At 43.4% G+C, this 17,148-nt stretch overlaps 1 protein-coding gene across 1 annotated transcript; it reads right to left on the bottom strand.

The window, feature by feature from the left end:
* Positions 1–461: 461 nt before the first annotated feature.
* GPR37 (G protein-coupled receptor 37) lies at positions 462–16,760 on the bottom strand. The gene is made up of 2 exons (XM_039571287.1): positions 15,219–16,760; positions 462–4,856 (listed from the first exon to the last, which is right to left on the bottom strand). The coding sequence occupies exons 1-2, from the start codon at positions 15,927–15,929 to the stop codon at positions 4,038–4,040; spliced, it is 1,530 nt and encodes a 509-aa protein (XP_039427221.1). The 5' UTR covers positions 15,930–16,760; the 3' UTR covers positions 462–4,037.
* Between the last annotated feature and the right edge of the window lie 388 nt (positions 16,761–17,148).

Genomic DNA, 17,148 nt, shown 5'->3' with positions numbered 1-17,148 from the left:
AAATAAATACCAAGGTAAAATCCCTTTTCCCCTTCTGACTGTGTTTGACTCTTGATTTTAAGACCAGGAAAAGGCATCAGAGCCAGCTACAGAAAAGAACTCAGAATCCACCAGCTTTCTCTGCATCGAGGAGGTTAATATTTTAACAGTTACTCATTTTTCCTGTGCCCTGCTGGTACTTTGTTTGTTAAATAGTTTTTTTCACTTTCCTCCAAGAAATTCCTTTCATATTGGTGGGGGGAGGGAGTCCTGAAACCTGCCTTCTGTAGAGGAGATGTTCCTTCCAGGACATTTCCCCCTAAACTTGTCTCAAACTGAGACAAGCCTAATGAAGAGATGTAGGACATGCTTGGAAACATCTGCAGTGTCTTTAGGAGCCATTCCCAGAGCTGCTGGAGCAGCAGCTGTGGAAGCTTACGTCACAGTCTCAATGACAGAACAGGAGCTGAGCAAGTCACAGATGTCATTTAAGGGCAGGATTTATTTAAGGTTGAATGTAGGAATTTATCTTGGAAGTGGTAAAATAAGAGATTTCTCAATAATTTACCATTTGTACTTTGGCCTACACAATTATATTTTGATACAGGTCAAGAAATGTTTTCATTGGAGATACTGAAATACATACTGGAGTTTCATTGTTTATAATTTCTCAATGGGACCAGGGCTGGGACAATTAGTGCTAACATATTAAAGGCTTATGTACCTGAGAGGTATAAGGTCTTCCTACCTTACAATCTGATTTTTCCATTCCATCACTCTTCTATGTTGATCACCATGCTCTGCAAGTTTCTCTAGTTTAGATAAAAAAATTAAATCTTTGCAATAAGCAAATCTTCAGTCACCAAATGCCCTCTTGTTAATAGACAAATGTTTGACAGAACTGGATTCAAAACAGACAGAAGCAGCTTCTAAGAATATTAAAGAAAGTAAGAAAAGCAAACACAAGAAAATTTCAAGAGTTCAAAGCATCAATCCCAAAAGCTGGAAGAAATGCAGGGCAGTACGGCATCTTTAACATAAGGAATCATTTATCATGACACTTGAATGGCTGTGACAATACAAATCTGCCAATGTGGTATTAATTTACCCAATTTAAAGAACAAATTAGAATAAAAGGGTGTCTTGCATGTCAGATTGCTACAGTTATCCATGGCAAGGCAGAGAAATAGCTGTGAAAAATGCTCTTTCAGCAGCAGCAAAGGCAAGGTTACACAGGGTACAAAGAAGCCCCATTGAATACAAGGCTGGAGAATGCTCTGCCACAGAAGTAGGAAGATGTATTTACAAACACAGCATTAGATCTTCAAATCCTATCTTCTTCAATGACTTACTACATCTTTTATGTGGGGGTGGGTTTTTTTGCTGGGTGTGGGTTTGTTGTTGCTATTGGGTTTTTTATTGGTTTGGTTTTGCTGGGTATTTTTGTTTGGCTTGGTTTGTTTGGTTTTTTTTCCAGGACTACCATACACATACTGTGGAAATGTTTACATGGAGAAGCAAACTGCACCTCTCTGGGACACAGAATATGTAACCTGGGAGCCAGCAACAGTATTTAGCAGAGCTGACACATGCCCATTGTTGAGTGGAAACCTGGAAGCACCTTATAGCCAAAGCCATGGGGACATTTTGTGTCCTGGTGCAAACTTGCACCTAAAATAGCAAAATGTGATAATTTAAAATTCCCAAGTAAATTCTCTATTTCTTTCATTTGTTTCTTTTGAAGTGCTTCCTCCCATCCTGCTATTCTTTTCCAAGATCCTTGAGCCCCTGCTGTAACAGAAAAGGCAGCCGAAGAAAACAATTCTCTCAGCAAAGAACAAAAAGGGAGTTTTAATCCCATTCTTTATAAATATTGGCACGTAAAAAAGAATAGTAAAAAATCAAAATGCAGAGATGGGAATATGTATTTGAGGAAACACAGGCACCAAAGTGAGGAAGATTTTGTTTTCATCCTTTCTCTTTAATCCCTTTCATACTATATTGAATGTAATCAAGCAAAGTCAAGCCAATGAAAGGTTTTATAAGGAAGGGACAGTTCCCATCTTCAGAAGTGATTGAACATATTAAATAGGATTTTTAAAACTTAGGGTAATTTCTCAAGTTCTAAGCAGAAACAAATGCCTGTGGCTAAAGTAGACTGCCTTGCTAGGGCCCAATATCTGACTCAAAAGTCAGAAAAAGAACTCAAGTGCATATATGTTTGGATTCATATGCATATTAATTAATTGCAACTGTTTTTTTCAGTTGAAATTATCATAGGTTAAAATGGTAAAGAAAAAGAAGAAATACTGCTTGCCCCAGCAGATACCAAGATTAGACATACTAAGTCTGGAATCTACAAACAAAAAATAGAGTCCTTTCCAGAAGTTACAGCAAGTTCTTTAACATAAATAGAGGCAGGTATCATGACAAAGGTAAGACTACATCAGTTACATTCACTGCTAATTTCAAAGCAGGAATGCATGAGATTTTCCTTCTGCTCAATACAGCTGCATTATTTATTTAATTAGTATTAAAATACAAGCTATCTATAAAAAATTCAGCTCCTCAGCATGTCTACCCTTCAGCCTGCTGCCCAGTGTAAATATGAGCCAGCTGGCCTGCCAAGAACAGAATGTCTACTTCAGCCAAGAGTGGGGAAATAAGCTCTGCTGATAAGGATAGGCACTTCCCAGTCTCCAACCTGGCTTGCTTATAACAACTTTAGATTTTACTGTATCACACTGTTGCTGGCAGTGTTGACATTACCCTCGTTTTAACAACTCTGCGGACAGCAAGAAGCCATCAGCAAAACACACTGTGGCTCTCAAAACCAGCTTCAGAGCTGTGAGCTGCTAGTGAATAGCAGTCTCTGTGAGAGCAGCATGATTCTGAATCAGTATACAGAGCCCCTGTGATTAATATTCATGATACATATCCCAGAATAAACAAGAGATGCCAGTCTGATTCAAAGCTCTCTGAAATTGATGGAAACCTTTCCATTGACTGCCACGGGCTCTGGGTCAAGCCCCAAGTGTCCAAGTGTGTTTTTACCTTTTAAAAGAGAAGGAATTCACTCTCCACATGTTTCAGTCCCTCACATTTATTGTCAGCAACCCTCTGGCAAAAAAATGCCTTTCTCTGCAGTAAGACTCTCACTGAAGCCAGTAGGAGCTATATATACAGAGACTGAGAACATAAACTCAATGTAAAACCAATTCTGGAAAGAATCTTGATTTTGAAACCACACAAGACAAAATTCAGTGATAATGAGTGTTTCTTTGTAAGAAGTATAAAATAACAGAAGATTTTGTATACCTGCAGGTTAAGAAGAAAATTTTCAATGAGGCACGTTGAACCTTCAAAATATCACATTAAAAAAAGCCCATTCCTACAAACCTAATACCATTATAACCATCTTCCTTAAACACTGTAATTATATCCTTCAAGTGTAAGTACCCAAATGTTAATTAAATATGGCCACCTAAATTATTATATGCAAAGATTTTTTTTACTTATTAAAGGAATTTAATACTACTCATAGATGTCTTTATTAAATGCAGATTGACAATCAAGTTAAAGAATAAAACCTCATTTATTTTTATGCTACTTTATAAATTTTCTGAAGCCCAAGTCCTCTCAAAATAGTGTACAGTAATTGGATTAAAACTACTTTCAAATACTTTCCACCACATCTTTTACATGAAACACCTTGCAAAGCCCACAATGTCTATATAATCATTTTACAGTGATTATCAAAAAAAATACTAAAGAATTTTAAAAAGTGGATTGATATGGATCCTCCTCCCCAACCAATGAAATCCTAGCACCATACAAAATCTCATCATTTAAAATTGAGTGCTGGTTCTCCTTCTCTCTCTTTCTCTCTTTTTAGTAACCCAACAAATTATTTTCCAAAGCATGACTGTTAATACAGATTGGTTTCAAAAGTAGTTTTTAGCAGTAATTTTTTTTCCTGCATTTTGCTTCAAGAAGAAAAATATGAAGTAAAAAAAAGAAAAAGGAGAAAGGTACAGGAAATAAAGTCCTAAGGTCAATTAACAGTGAGTCCCCACGGAGGCAAAAGTCGACATTTCGCGACGGATGGTACTGAATGGGGAGAGCTCCAGTTCTGTGGTGTACTCATTGTCATTGTCATCACTCGTCACTGTGGAAGACTTCTGGATGCACTCATCACAGCAGCAACAGCAACACTCCATAAAGGCCCGGCTGAAAGGTTTACAGAGACAGAACAGGAGAACTGGGGTAACACAGGACTTAAAGAACAAAAGGAACTGACTAATGAGATGGAGGAGGTCCATAGTCTGTCGAGAGACCCCTGTGGACATGTAGGCAGTCACAATGTTGCAAATGTTTTCAGGAATGATGCAAAATCCATATAAAATGGTCAAAGCCACCACCGTGCAGTTCATCTGACTTTCTAGCTGAATTTGTCGCTTGTTCCCCCTTGTGCAGGCTTTTTCTGCCCTCCTGATTTTCCTCGCTGTCACCAGGGAGCAGGTAATAGTGAACAGGGTAGGCAAACAAAAATAGCAGCCAAAGTACCACCAGAGCCGTGCCCCATCGTAAGTGAGAGCCAGCACGTAGATGGTGTCGGGCAGTGCTGTGGAGATCTTCACCACGCAGCGCTCGCCGGGGGGGCTGCCGCTGTACTCGGGCTCCTCCCTGGCCAGCTGGCGCAGCACCACCTCGGGCAGCGCCAGCAGCAGGGCGCCCACCCAGATGACCGCCAGCTTGGCTGTCGTCGAGGTGCAGTTCTCGATCATCTCGTAATACATCTGCACGTTGGTGGCCGCACGAAACCGGTCAATGCAGAGAGCGCACAGTGTGAATGTGGTGACTCCCAGAGAGGCCACCTGAGAAGGAGGAAAGGAAACAGGTTAATACAGGTGCTGTCTGGGGGAGGAAAAAAAAACCATAGTGGAGAAAAGGGAAAACAAAATGAGAAAAAAGGGGTGGAGGGGAAGAGAAGCAGTTGAACACCAGGGTGCTGAGCACCATCAAAAGAAGCATCACAGACAGAACTTAGCTTCCTCTGCTGAGCTATCATCCAGCATGCATTCCAAAAAGAGTACATGCTTCTATTTTTTCGCCTACAAATTCTTATTCCAGCTTGGTGTCAACCTCTCCTGGAGATCCAAGCAAGCATCTGTGCAACACTGAGTGGAAAAAAAATACAGAGGAATTGACTAAAATTTTAAACTAAACTGTTCCCTCCCTCACTTTTTTTCTACGGGGTGTTTTTCAGAAAGATTGGTTCCACCACAGGGCTTGGAATTTTAAATCAAAAGGGGAGAGATAGGAGAGGCTTCCTTCAGCAGAAGTACAAACTAATGACCACAGTAAAAGTTCATCATGCATGCAGGGGATCAAAACATTAAACCTTCCATATCTACAAAACTCAGAAACCCTGAGGATTAGGCACCTACTGAACTAAGTAGGATCCAACAACTACTTTTGCGGACTTAGACTTTTAAGTGAAATTTTGATCGGATGTAGGCACATAAAGTCATCCCCTACCATGAATTCAAAGAAATTGTATTTGAAATCCTCAGACTTCCAGAGCCTGTACAAAATTAACCTTCACTATAGTAGTTAGGCTCTATATAACCTATAGTCAATATTCCATCTAGAAAAAATTCAAGCAAGACCCAGACTTAATTTCATAGGAAACATTCTGTGGAAGAGGGTACTGTAGGCCAGGAGAAATGGAAGAAGTTTCATTCTTTAAATGATTTAAAGATGGATCAGACAGAGCTGTCAATTATATACTGTGAGGAACAAGTACAGAGCAATGCTTACATTCTCTAGCTTTAATAATCATTATTCTGTGCATGAACAGAAATCTTGTGCTGTCATGAAACATCATTTCCTATAATTTTATCCTGTTTATAATTCAATTTCCGAGAAGAAATTTGCAAGAACACTATATACATTTTGGCCTAATTCTATTAACAATAAATTCAACTTCAGTTCAAATTTAAAGCAGGATGCCCATTAACTTCAATTGGAGAAAGATTAAGTGCCCTGTTGAATTTTAATTCACTTATTTTCTTGGGTTTGAATACTTATGTTATGCTGAAAATATGTTGATGCAGAAGAAAAAAAACTAAGTTAAATAATATTCCTAATAAATGTAAAGAATGCTAACTTTTATCATGAACGAACCATATCTGTGCAATTAACTGGGAAATCTAAAGTAATATTAGGCAGTTCACTATAATTTTGCTTATCAAAATTTGATGTGCAATGCTATATTTAAATTTCATATAGACAGATTTTAAGAAATACTTTCTGAATTCCACCATAATATTGAAATAATAGTGTTTATGCATCTCTGAAAAAAGTTCTGCAAAGATATGTAGCACAATTTTATAAATGTATCATTAATTTCAGCCTTCAGTATTTAATGGCCATATCAGATTGCTAAAACTGACTATTACTCAAAAATATTAGGCACTTGGGCTTAGAACTGTAAGATGTTGGCTTGGTTGGAGAATTCTTTGAAGCAGCTTCCTAAAAGATGCAATAAGTAAGATGCAATCTCTTACTAATTAACTTGCAGAAATATTTATTAATGACAAGGCAGTACTGTAAACATTTTTAATAGGCAAACATATTGATTTGGAAGTTAAATTGTCTGACAAAGAAAGTTTGGTAAATACAGCAAAAAATAAAAACAATTAAGGAAAAAATAAATTTAAAGAAAAATCATTACAGGGAAATCTTAATGAACAGTGATAAACTTCACTAATGAAATACGATATTCCTGTATCACAGCTGAGTCAGATTTTTTAATTCAAGATTAGTGACTTTGTTTCCAAAACATTTAAATGTGTGTGCAGTCTTCAAATTTCTTAGTGGCAGCAAAACCTTTAGCCTTAACATGCAACATGAATAACAAAAGGGTCAGGACTCAGCTCGATACAATTATAAGAGACAGGGAAATAACTGAGATTTGGAAATTAATAGGGATTGAAATAAAAATCAGCAGAACAGAAGAAAACCTGATCTTTTGTACATTAAGATTTTCCCTTTCAGCTCTTATGTGAGTCTCCCCCCACCACAACACACACACTTGTTTTGCTTCAGCATTTCATTTCATTTAGTGGCGAGACACTGAAACTCTGCAACTGTTAGGGCTGGACTAATGAAAGAAGACATGTCTGCCATGAACAAACATAACCTACGGGGTTCCTGTCACATTAATTGACCAACAACTTGGAGGCTTAAAACAGGGAAATAGAGCAAGAGGAAACAACTAAGAATACTGGAAGGCGGCTTTGAAAACCCTCCTGTGGATTTACTGATGAAACGTGCTAAACAAAGACAGTGTCTCCCTGAAACAGGCAACAGCTTCTTATTTTCTGTAGATTAGCAGAGTTAGTGATGTGTTGGAAAAGCTTGCAAAAAACAAACAAGAACACTCAAGCAGATGATCATGGATTCACTCCAGCTGACTTGCTTAAATGCAGTAGAGCAATTCCAGGGTCGGATTACTTACCCCACACAGCAGACTATGAGCACTAGCCAGCAAAATCAATGGGTGCTGCTCAAAACCTACATGGGTGAGAACTGAGACATGCATTCTGCATGTTCACACAACTTCCGTTTAGGTGTGCTTCTTCATACCAGTCATACTAAGAGTTAAGCTGAAAGTGTGAAAGAATTCAGAGAAGTTTTCTTTTATCGTGCTATATGGCCTTGAAATAACTACAGACTTAAGATTGTTAATTTGACAGGGGGAAGGTAAAGCACAAAATAACAAAAAATGGTGCAAGGCTGCTCTTCTTGTAACAGCTGAGTGTCTGATATGCTGTCGCAGTCTTAATTCCACCAACCTGGCAAGAAATGAGGCAAGGTAAGGGCAGCTCAGGCTCAGTAGTTTTTGATCATCATTTAGTTACGTGGTTTATTTCCATATGGTCCCTCTGAAGATTCTCCTGCAGTCTCTAGACATTCAGAATTTTACAACTTTCTCTTACTACACGAAATCAGAAAAGTCCCCAAATTTCTAACTTAATGACCATCAATCTGCTTTGAAGAAGTGGTGAAGGAACTCCTGCTTTGAGAAGATACCCACACCATTGGGCAGAGAGCTGCTGTTGAAGGTATTACCAGCTACAGCATACACCCACAGAGGAAGACATTGTTACAAAAGAGTCTCTTTAAATACTGTTGCTCTTTAAAAAGCACTGACAGGGTGAGTGGGCACTGTGATGCCCCTTCAAGACACTGCATAAGCCTTTGATCATTAGCTCACCAGCTATTAGTCAACTGTGTCAAAACTGATTTGGGGAACTGAGGCCACAGAGAACAACAGCAAACTCATGAAATGCTCAGCATAATTGCATCAGTTCTCCTGTCCATCCTTCCAACATATTAGTTCCTCTTTCACAAACTAACAATTACCAAAATGTTCCCAGGCCTTTCCTGGCCTGCCCTACTTCTTCTCCTGGCTGTGGTCCCACAGCTCTTGGCCCTGGCCTCCCGGAGCAGAGCCTCTGGCTGACCAGCAGAGAAGTATAGATGTATTACACTGAGTTATGGCTGTGGAAATAAGACTGAATTTTCTCCCACTAATTTCTAGTCAACAGGAATGAAAACCAGAAACAAAATCAGAAAAGGGGACTTGGGTGAAAAGATCAACGAAGACCAAATGCTGTAAGTGAATATAAAAGAGAGGTTGGGTCACTCCATCCAGTAAGACAAAGAGCAAGAAGTGATATTACTGCTATCTACAAAGAAATCTATTTTGAGACTTAAGTCAAAGGACAGTGAATGTAACAGAATGGAAATCAACTAGCTAAGAGCAACTCCAGGCTGGAAATGAGAGTGACCATTCTGATGGAGAAGTGAGTGGAAACAATGTTGACTAAGTTAATACTGAACAAGATAAAATAAAGGTGCTATAAGAAGTGGATTCTTCTACCAGCTGAAGCTGAATTTTCTAAGACAATATATTTTATGTTGATAGCAAAGAGTTTCTCAAAACTACATGGCACTCTTCCTTCGTTACAACACAAGATGGGTATTCAAAACATTTTCCCATTGTAATGGGAAAGCTGAACTACAGAAGAGGTTGATGACTACTATCTAAGCCACCTCTGAGCTATCAGTGACACCCTCTATATATGACTCTTTATATCCATTCCTGTTGTAGCATATAAGTAACTAATTTTTTCCTCAAGCCATTATAGTTTATAATTTTCTTATGGCTGTTCTACATGCACATCAAACTTCATAGCTTTTCAGTATGCTAATGCAACATACCAGGGGGGCTCCTGTAGATTTATAAGTTTTGCCTAAGATAAATAAATAAATTTAGCACAGATTGCAATACTTTTTTTTTGTGCTACTCTACACTTACAGTACAGAGCCCAGTAATAAGACCAGTCTACTGCAAAATAAAAGATCACCCCATTGCAAACAATTATGTAATATTTATCTAGATTCTGTTCCTTTAATTAAAAAGCCCCACTCCACTCCCCCCCCAAAAAAACCAACCCCCCCCAAAACCAACCCAAAACAAACCTAAGAAAAACAGTCATTATTATGAAAGAACAAAAATAAATAAATATCTCTGTATTTCTTACAAGAAGTGCTACTAAACATTAACGGCTTTATGCATTAAAATAGAAAAGAGTCACTCAGTGAAAACACTACTGTGATGTGGCAAGAATAATTCACTGGCTAAGAAGATCTGGGGCCAGGGTACCACTCTGACATTAGCAATTACCTTAGGCATCCCAAATAAAAATCTACATCACTTATCTAAAAGACAAGATGGTAATTCTGAAATCTACTACCATGGAGATGGTCCTACACACATGGAATAACAGGTACAATACTGCTGTTTCCTTTGTAGTACTATCAACATTCACATCAAGGAGACACAGAGCACACGTGCTTCATGTGATATTTATTCTTCTGTATATGCCAAGATATACTGCTCAGAATCAGTCTACTTCCATGCGCCGCTCTTGAGTTCTGCTGGAAGTGAAAGCCAACAGACTACCAGGGCACTGGAAACACTCATTAGTACACCACATGCTTATCCAAGGGGTTGGAAATATCACAAAACACAAAAGGATTTAATGTTTGTTCATTTCCTGTTTGCAATCTACCATGCTACCATATAGGTAAATTTAATTTTTTTTCTTTTTTGTTTTTTAAGAAACAAATGTCAATCTCCTCTGGCGATCAAGTTCTCATCACACTACACAAGGGACTCCTGCACTAATCCTTAATATTAACAATATGGAACTACTGCTAGAAATCTGCTTCTTCCTCCTTTTGCTGTCATATGGAGAAATGACATGCCAGTGTTCAGAGCCGAGTCAATGGTGCTGGGATCACAGATGCTGCCTTCTCCTCTCCGCACATATGTAACTTAAATATTACTGACCCAATTTTAAACCTACTCTGACACAAATTCATTTCCATGCTGAAATGCCACAGGCAAAGTTTAGCCAAAAGCAACAGCTTAGAAGACCCTAAGGACAGGATTTTCAGAGGAAAGACAGACTGACAGAACAACCAACATGGCAGCTATTATCATCATGCCATTAATACCTAAAGGGCAGAGATATAGTAACACTTTTGTTTTAAATAATTGTTCATTGTGTGATAAGCACTGAAGATATTCTGCTCAGTTAAAGATACATGTAGCCATTGCCCTAGAAAACTCTCATGATGAAGCTTTGAAACTGCAAACATCTCTGAGTGTCTTTGCCTATAACCCAGAGGACTCACTGGAGGTTCAGGAGCACAGCTCTGACTAGAGTCAGAGACACAAAGAAAATGCTGCACATCAAAAGACACAGAAAAGACAGATAATACACAGCTTTTACAAACTCCCATAAAAAATGTATTTGCTTCCCTAAAGTGAAACTTAAAATAGGGATCTCTTCTGACAGCTTTGGAAGAGGCAGAGAATGGCCACTTTCTCTGTGCTTTAACTTACCTCTGTCAAGTAAAAGAGAGAAATTGGAAAAAGCCTCACCTCAAATTGCCCTGGAGGATCAGCTCCAGGCAAAGACAGTAATTCATATTTCAATCCAAATCAATGCTTTCCACTAAGAATACTAATTGTGATAGCTTCCCTGAGCTGGAACTTGCCCACCAGAAACAGGAGTGATGCCACAAATTCACTGCCAAAAGCACACACAGAAATTGGCCATCAGATTCCAAAGGCTTTTATTGTCAACCTGCTCCAGAATCACACCAGTCCCAAATGCATGATATGGTCCAGATGAGGACACCACAAACTTTGTCCTTCTGTTCTTTGTGAGGTGTATGGGAAAGGCAGAGGGGCTTATGTTTACAACCACTGAATGCAGGGCAACTTCCTGCTCTGTGCTGGACTGCACAGGATGGTAAATCAGCCTCTGCAAACCCTCATGCTAGACCATTCCTCAATTCTAAATCCTTACTCGGCTAGAAGTAGCTTGATTAAATATGTTGGCATAGAATGTGATGCCTGCTTCCAATGACCCCCTCAAACACATAAAGCTCCTAGTGTAACCTCCAAGAGCAAAATGCCAACAACTCAAGCAAACTTCCTTCTAAAGCCCAAAAGGAGGTTTCTAGTCCTACCTTACAGAATCCATTTGTCATCTTGTGCAAGTTGCTCTGGGTCTTAAACAATTTATTTAATCTCTCCATTATTGGCTTTCAGCCTCAAAATAAAAAAAATTAACAATGCAACTTCATGTGACAAACAGTTGTAAAGTGTTTAGAAGCACAGTAACAGTACAGATTTTGTCTACATTCATATTTCTTTCTATTAAGGCCCAGCATAAATCTGTAAGTAGAGAAACTGGAACTATATTGTTCAAAAGACCGTGTGTGCTTTAAACAAAACCAAAAGGATTCCACATCAGCAGGAACTAGCCAAAGTCATTGTCGTTGTATTGTCATTTACCCCATGTCTCCTGATTCTGAGTAATACTGACAAAAGTATATGAAAGACAAAATAAACATAGTGTGCAGGTGAACACTTCAGACATGCATGCCAAAAGCTAGACTTCTGAATCATGCAGAAAAGTGGCAAAAAAATTGAGTAGAATATTAAAATTGCAGAGGAGAAGCACATCTTCACACATCCTTACAGGCAGAGTAGCTGCATCAGTTGTTCTAATTCCCTTCTTAATTCCTTTTCAGTACATTCAAAACTAGTAGTTACAACTGGCCGTACTGTGATAAAATATGTGGCTGAAATGACTGCTTAATGTACTTGTCACAGAAGATCTTTATTAGGTGTGGGAAAACTGCCCTTTAAATTAAATTTGTGGAGACATTCCACTGCTAGAAGCCTAGTCTTTACCTATACAAATGTGCAGGAAGATATAATAAAGCATTTTCCCCAGACCATGTGTGTATATGTGTTATCACTGGCAACAATTGGAATTCTGCACAATATCCATTAAACAGTACAAATAAAAACCAATTGGCCACAAGAGGCTGAACTAAGAATACTCAAGGTATTTCCCTGGGATCACTTGAAACCTTCAAACAACACAAAGCATGCTTGAATTATGTTAAAATGCTGTGCTGTGATCACTGCATCACTTGTGTGGATAATCAGACATCCCATTCTCTAGATCTCAAAGTAAAAGCTGGTATGACAGAAGACTCGGGCCAATAAGGGGTTTTGATGCTTGAAATATTTCTGGATCTACAAACCTGGGTGAGATATGTAGCTCTCTAAACAGCATATGCAAAAAAAAAAAAAAGAGATGAAAAGCATGGAATAAAGAGACACTTAAAAGAACTAAACAGTGTGCAAACTTACGGAAAACAGGTTAAAATGTGACCATCTTCAGGACAATGACTCTATTTGTATTCCAAGAAGGTCTGGAAACCTCTCCTGAAGATAGCTGTCTACAGCTTTCCCCTCAAGGAGCTAAGAAGACTTCACCCTTTCCCATTGTGTGAGGAGATGGGCCTGCCCAGGTGAGTTACAAAGGAAAAGACAGTGTTGTTCAGCTGTCAGATGAATGCACTGCTGCAACCAATCCTTGACACAGCAGGGAGCAGCAGCTGCTCATAGGATGGATTCCATTACATGCTCCATATCTGCATTGCTCCTGGTGGTGTCAGTGTCACTGTGTAATGCCTGTGAGGTTAGAACACCTGGAAAGTGGTGAACCTTTGTTCTAACTGCCTTCTCTGCCTCAGCAGGGTCAAATCCTGATTTACAGGACTGTCCTTCTCTCCAGGCTCCAGGTGAACTGTGGAGAGTCATGATCCACTAGTGTTCAGTATCTGCCATTCATTGCTACAGTTTACAGAGAGGGAAACCCAGCCTTTTACTTACTCCTCTCAGGGTGATGAATATACTTTACATAGGTGAGTATTATATTTAATGACCACTGAACAAAAAATATACAATTCTGGGAGCAATAGAGAACCCTAAGGATATACACCTTTATATTCATGCCTTAGATCTAAGATAATTATATTTCCTCAGGGACAAAGAAAATGCTTTACTTTTAGACACCAGTAATAATTAAGCCTAAGACAGGGATCAAGCTACTGGTTCAACCTGACTGGATTGGTGCCAGTTCTTGAATAAGACCAACTCTAGACATCCACAGAACTTTAAAGTGAAAATAAAAGGTAACATTAAATTCTAATGGGGTATAGCAGAAGCTGAATATTTTTCAGGATTTCAGTTTAGAACTTCAGCAACTACATTTCAGCTAAACTACTTTCAGTTTGACAAACTCTTTAGTGCCCAAAGCTGCAAAGCATAAACAACTAATTTTGAGGAACAGTGTGGCCATGCAAATCATTTAAACTACTAATTTTTAATTAGAATCAACATTACAAAGAATTCTTTCAATTTTGTATGTGGATGCACCAAGAAAGGGTTAGGAAGCATGAAATGTCACATGAAAGTCCTTGAAACACAAACTACACTATCTATTTTAATTGAAATGGTTACTTTCAAAACACTACTACTTATTTTATTGGTTAACAAGCAGCCCCAGAATCCATATCAGAAATTTTAAAGGATTCAAGCACTATCAGTTTCTCAATAAATACATATTTACTGCATCATGTCTTCTTAAATGCAAATCATTTAAGTGTACTCTGAATTTTTCAAATGTAGTGGTATAGTACTGGCCTAGAATTCAACTAAGCGTAGCACAGCTCCACCCTTTGTTCAATACCACCAGAAATAAACTGTATCACAGATGAAAGAAGCAGTGACAATTTTATGGCGACACACGTCACACATCTTTCTTGACACTTTCTTAAAAATACCGTAGTATCATTTGACAGTTAATTCTGTTACTGTCTACTAACGTGCTGCTGAAACTGATACTCTGTGTATTAGTAACAAGTTGGGTATCTGAGGGTTCTTTGGGAGGGGGATACGGGGTTGCTTTTTTTGATTGTTCGGGTTTTTTTCTAATAGCTCGTTCGTTGGACGAGAGAATCACCAGTTGTTTCCTCAGTTCTCAGTTACAGAATAACGTTGAACAAAAGGTTTCGGGAATACAGGAGAGCCAGCCAGAACTGCAGACTACCACCCTAGCAGCAAGCCCCAGTGTTCAGTTCCAGTAAATAAATAAAGCGGACAACCTGAGCACTGCCGGCAGGACTGTGGCCAACTGTCTGAGAGCTTCTTTGACAGCCTCTGAACAACTGCCAAGAAGCTGCAGTTTAAATGAAACTGGTGCCTTTGGAAAAAAAATAAATAAAAAAGCTAAATAAACGTGAAATCTGAGCACCGAAATATAAGTTAAGAGCCCAGATATCGCATGGATGGTCCTTTTTACAATCATCTCCTTACAAGCTATCCCCTCAAGCCCTTCATCAGCTTTCCCGACTCAACTTCACTTTACCGTAAAAAAACAAAGCAAAAACCTTGAAATCTAATCCTGAGAGGACCACTTGCTTTTCAGGGTCACAGGGAACAAGGAAAGTTTGGCAGAAGTCGCGCGAGTGTCAGGAAGCGCCGGTCGCACTCAGCTGGAGCAACAGAAATCCCGGTGCCGCTGGACCCGGTGCGGCCACTGCCGACTCCGGTCCCTGCGGGGCCGTGAAGGGGCCCCGCTCCGTCGCAAGAGCACCCGGTAAACCCGGACGTCTCCGGGCAGCAATGACGGCGGGCAGCGCCGGTCCCGCACACGGCTCAGGCTTGCGGCGGGGAAGCGGCGGGGACAGGAGCTCGGGGTCCATGTATCCCCACCCACGGCCGTTACCTCGATATACGGGACGATTTTGCAGGAGAAGTCTTCTAGAAGCCACTTCTTGGTGAGTTCCTGGAAGATCACCAGCGGCAGGCAGAAGAAGACGATGAGGAAGTCCCAGAAGGCCAGGTTGGCCAGCAGAGAGTTGGAGATGCTCCGCATGTAGTAGTTGTGGCAGACGATGCACATCACTGCCATGTTGCCCATGATGCCGATGCCGAAGATCACCACGGAGAGGCACATGACGGCGTAGGCGCCGTACGACTCCTCGGTCAGCGGGTAGAAGGGGTTGCGGAGCCGGGCGCGGCGCCCCGTGGCGTTCCCGCGGCCCCCGGCGCTGCCCTCGCCGCCGGCCGAGCCGTTCAGGGGCAGCCAGCGGGGGCCGCCCGCCCCGCCCCTCCCCGCCGCCGCGCCGGCTCCGGGCTCGCTGCTCCGCGCTCGCCGCCGCCCGGCCCCCGCCGCCCCGCGGGGCGCGCAGCTGCCGCCCGGCCCCGCCGCTCCGCCGGGTGCGGCGTCGGCCCCGCGAGGGAGGGCTCCGCGCCCGGGGAGCGCCGCGGCCGCCCGCCGGCCCGGGGCGAGGGGCGGCGGGGATGGCGGCGAGCGGGCACGCTGCGGGGGCGCCGGGGGCCCAGAGGCTGCGACGGGGTCCGGGGCCAGGGCGCAGGCAGCCCACGCGCCCAGCACCTGGCAGAGCAGGGCGAGGGGAGCGCGGAGGGGCCGCATGGCCGGGAGGCGGCGGGGCTCACCCGCTCTCCTTCAGACCCGGCGGCCGCCTCGCTCGGCGGGGCTGGGAGCGGGAGACATGCCCGCCCGGCTCCCGGGGACGGGGTCAGGAGCAGCCGCGACGCCGCTGCCGCCGGGAGTCCGCCGCGGACAGCGGCCGGCTCTGGGGGCGCGACGAGCGGAGCGGCGAGGAGGCTCTTGTCGCCGACGCCCGGGGCAGACCCGGAAAGTTGTGTCGCCGTCTCCGACGCGCCGAGTTAATGTAGCAAGTGCAGTGCCGGGAGAACCCCCCCGCGGCGCTCCGCCCTTTCCCGGGACCGCTGCCTCCTTGCCAGCAGCCGCACCGGTCTCGTGCTGCCCATTTGCGTCCTCCCGCCGCCGTGAGCAGCCAGTGGCTCTACGGGTCAGGAAAGGTCCCTTGAGGAAGACACCTCCCCTCGCCGGGCGGTCGCGAACACTAACTCCTCATCTCCAGCACCTCGGAGAACACAGGTTGCTGCGCGCAGCTCAGGGTGTTTCAGAGCTTTGCAAAACTCTTGCCGGGATCGATCACTGCACCCCCAAGCGCTTGCACGGGGGCAGGGACGGCGAGCACGGCCGGGGCGGCAAAGACGCTACCGGCGCCGGGCGGGAAGAGCCCCGGGACGGGCCTCCCGGGGCTGCTTCTGCCTCCCGAGTCGTGCGAGCACCAAGAGAAGCGAGGCGGCAGCCACGGTCCCCCGGGCAGGCAGGGGCTGGTCTACGCAGGCTCTGCTCCGGCTGCCGGCTCCCCGCGGCCGCGGCCCCGCTCAGCGCGGCGCGGCTCTCCGCGCTCGGACCGGCTCCGCCGCGGCTCTCGGGGCGCGCCGGAGAGGCGGGCGAGCGGCGCGGCGGCCGCAGTGCGCAAGCGCCGCCCGGCGGTGCCGCGGGGCCGAGGCACCGCCCGCCGGGGGAGCCGGGGCGAGGGGCGGGTGTGGGGCCGGGCCGGGCCGGTCCTGCGCTCCCCGCCGGTCCCCAGAGCTCTCCTTGCGGCGATGCGGCCGCGGGCAGGGATGCGGCTCTTGCTGGCGCATCCCCGCCGCCGGCTCTCCGCAGCCCAGTGGCGCGCTGCGCTCTCAGCGTCTCGCTGCGGGCCGCGGGTGCCAGCGGGGCCGAGGGAAGCGACGGGCGAGCAAAGCGCCCCGCTCTGGTCCCGAGAGTCTCGCCCCGGCACGAACCGCGGGCCGGGGAGGCGCAGGGT

This window comes from Corvus cornix, chromosome 1A (genome assembly GCF_000738735.6).
Source record: "Corvus cornix cornix isolate S_Up_H32 chromosome 1A, ASM73873v5, whole genome shotgun sequence".
NCBI classification, from domain to species: domain Eukaryota; kingdom Metazoa; phylum Chordata; class Aves; order Passeriformes; family Corvidae; genus Corvus; species Corvus cornix.
This window is presented reverse-complemented; position numbering and strand designations above follow the sequence as displayed.

Excerpts from the sequence above, each read along its gene's own strand:
- GPR37 (XM_039571287.1), bottom strand. The coding sequence starts at position 15,929 with ATGCGGCCCCTCCGCGCTCCCCTCGCCCTGCTCTGCCAGGTGCTGGGC. Across the intron at positions 4,857-15,218 it reads AAATCGTCCCGTATATCGAG|GTGGCCTCTCTGGGAGTCAC; the intron begins GTAACGGCCGTG and ends CCTCCTTCTCAG.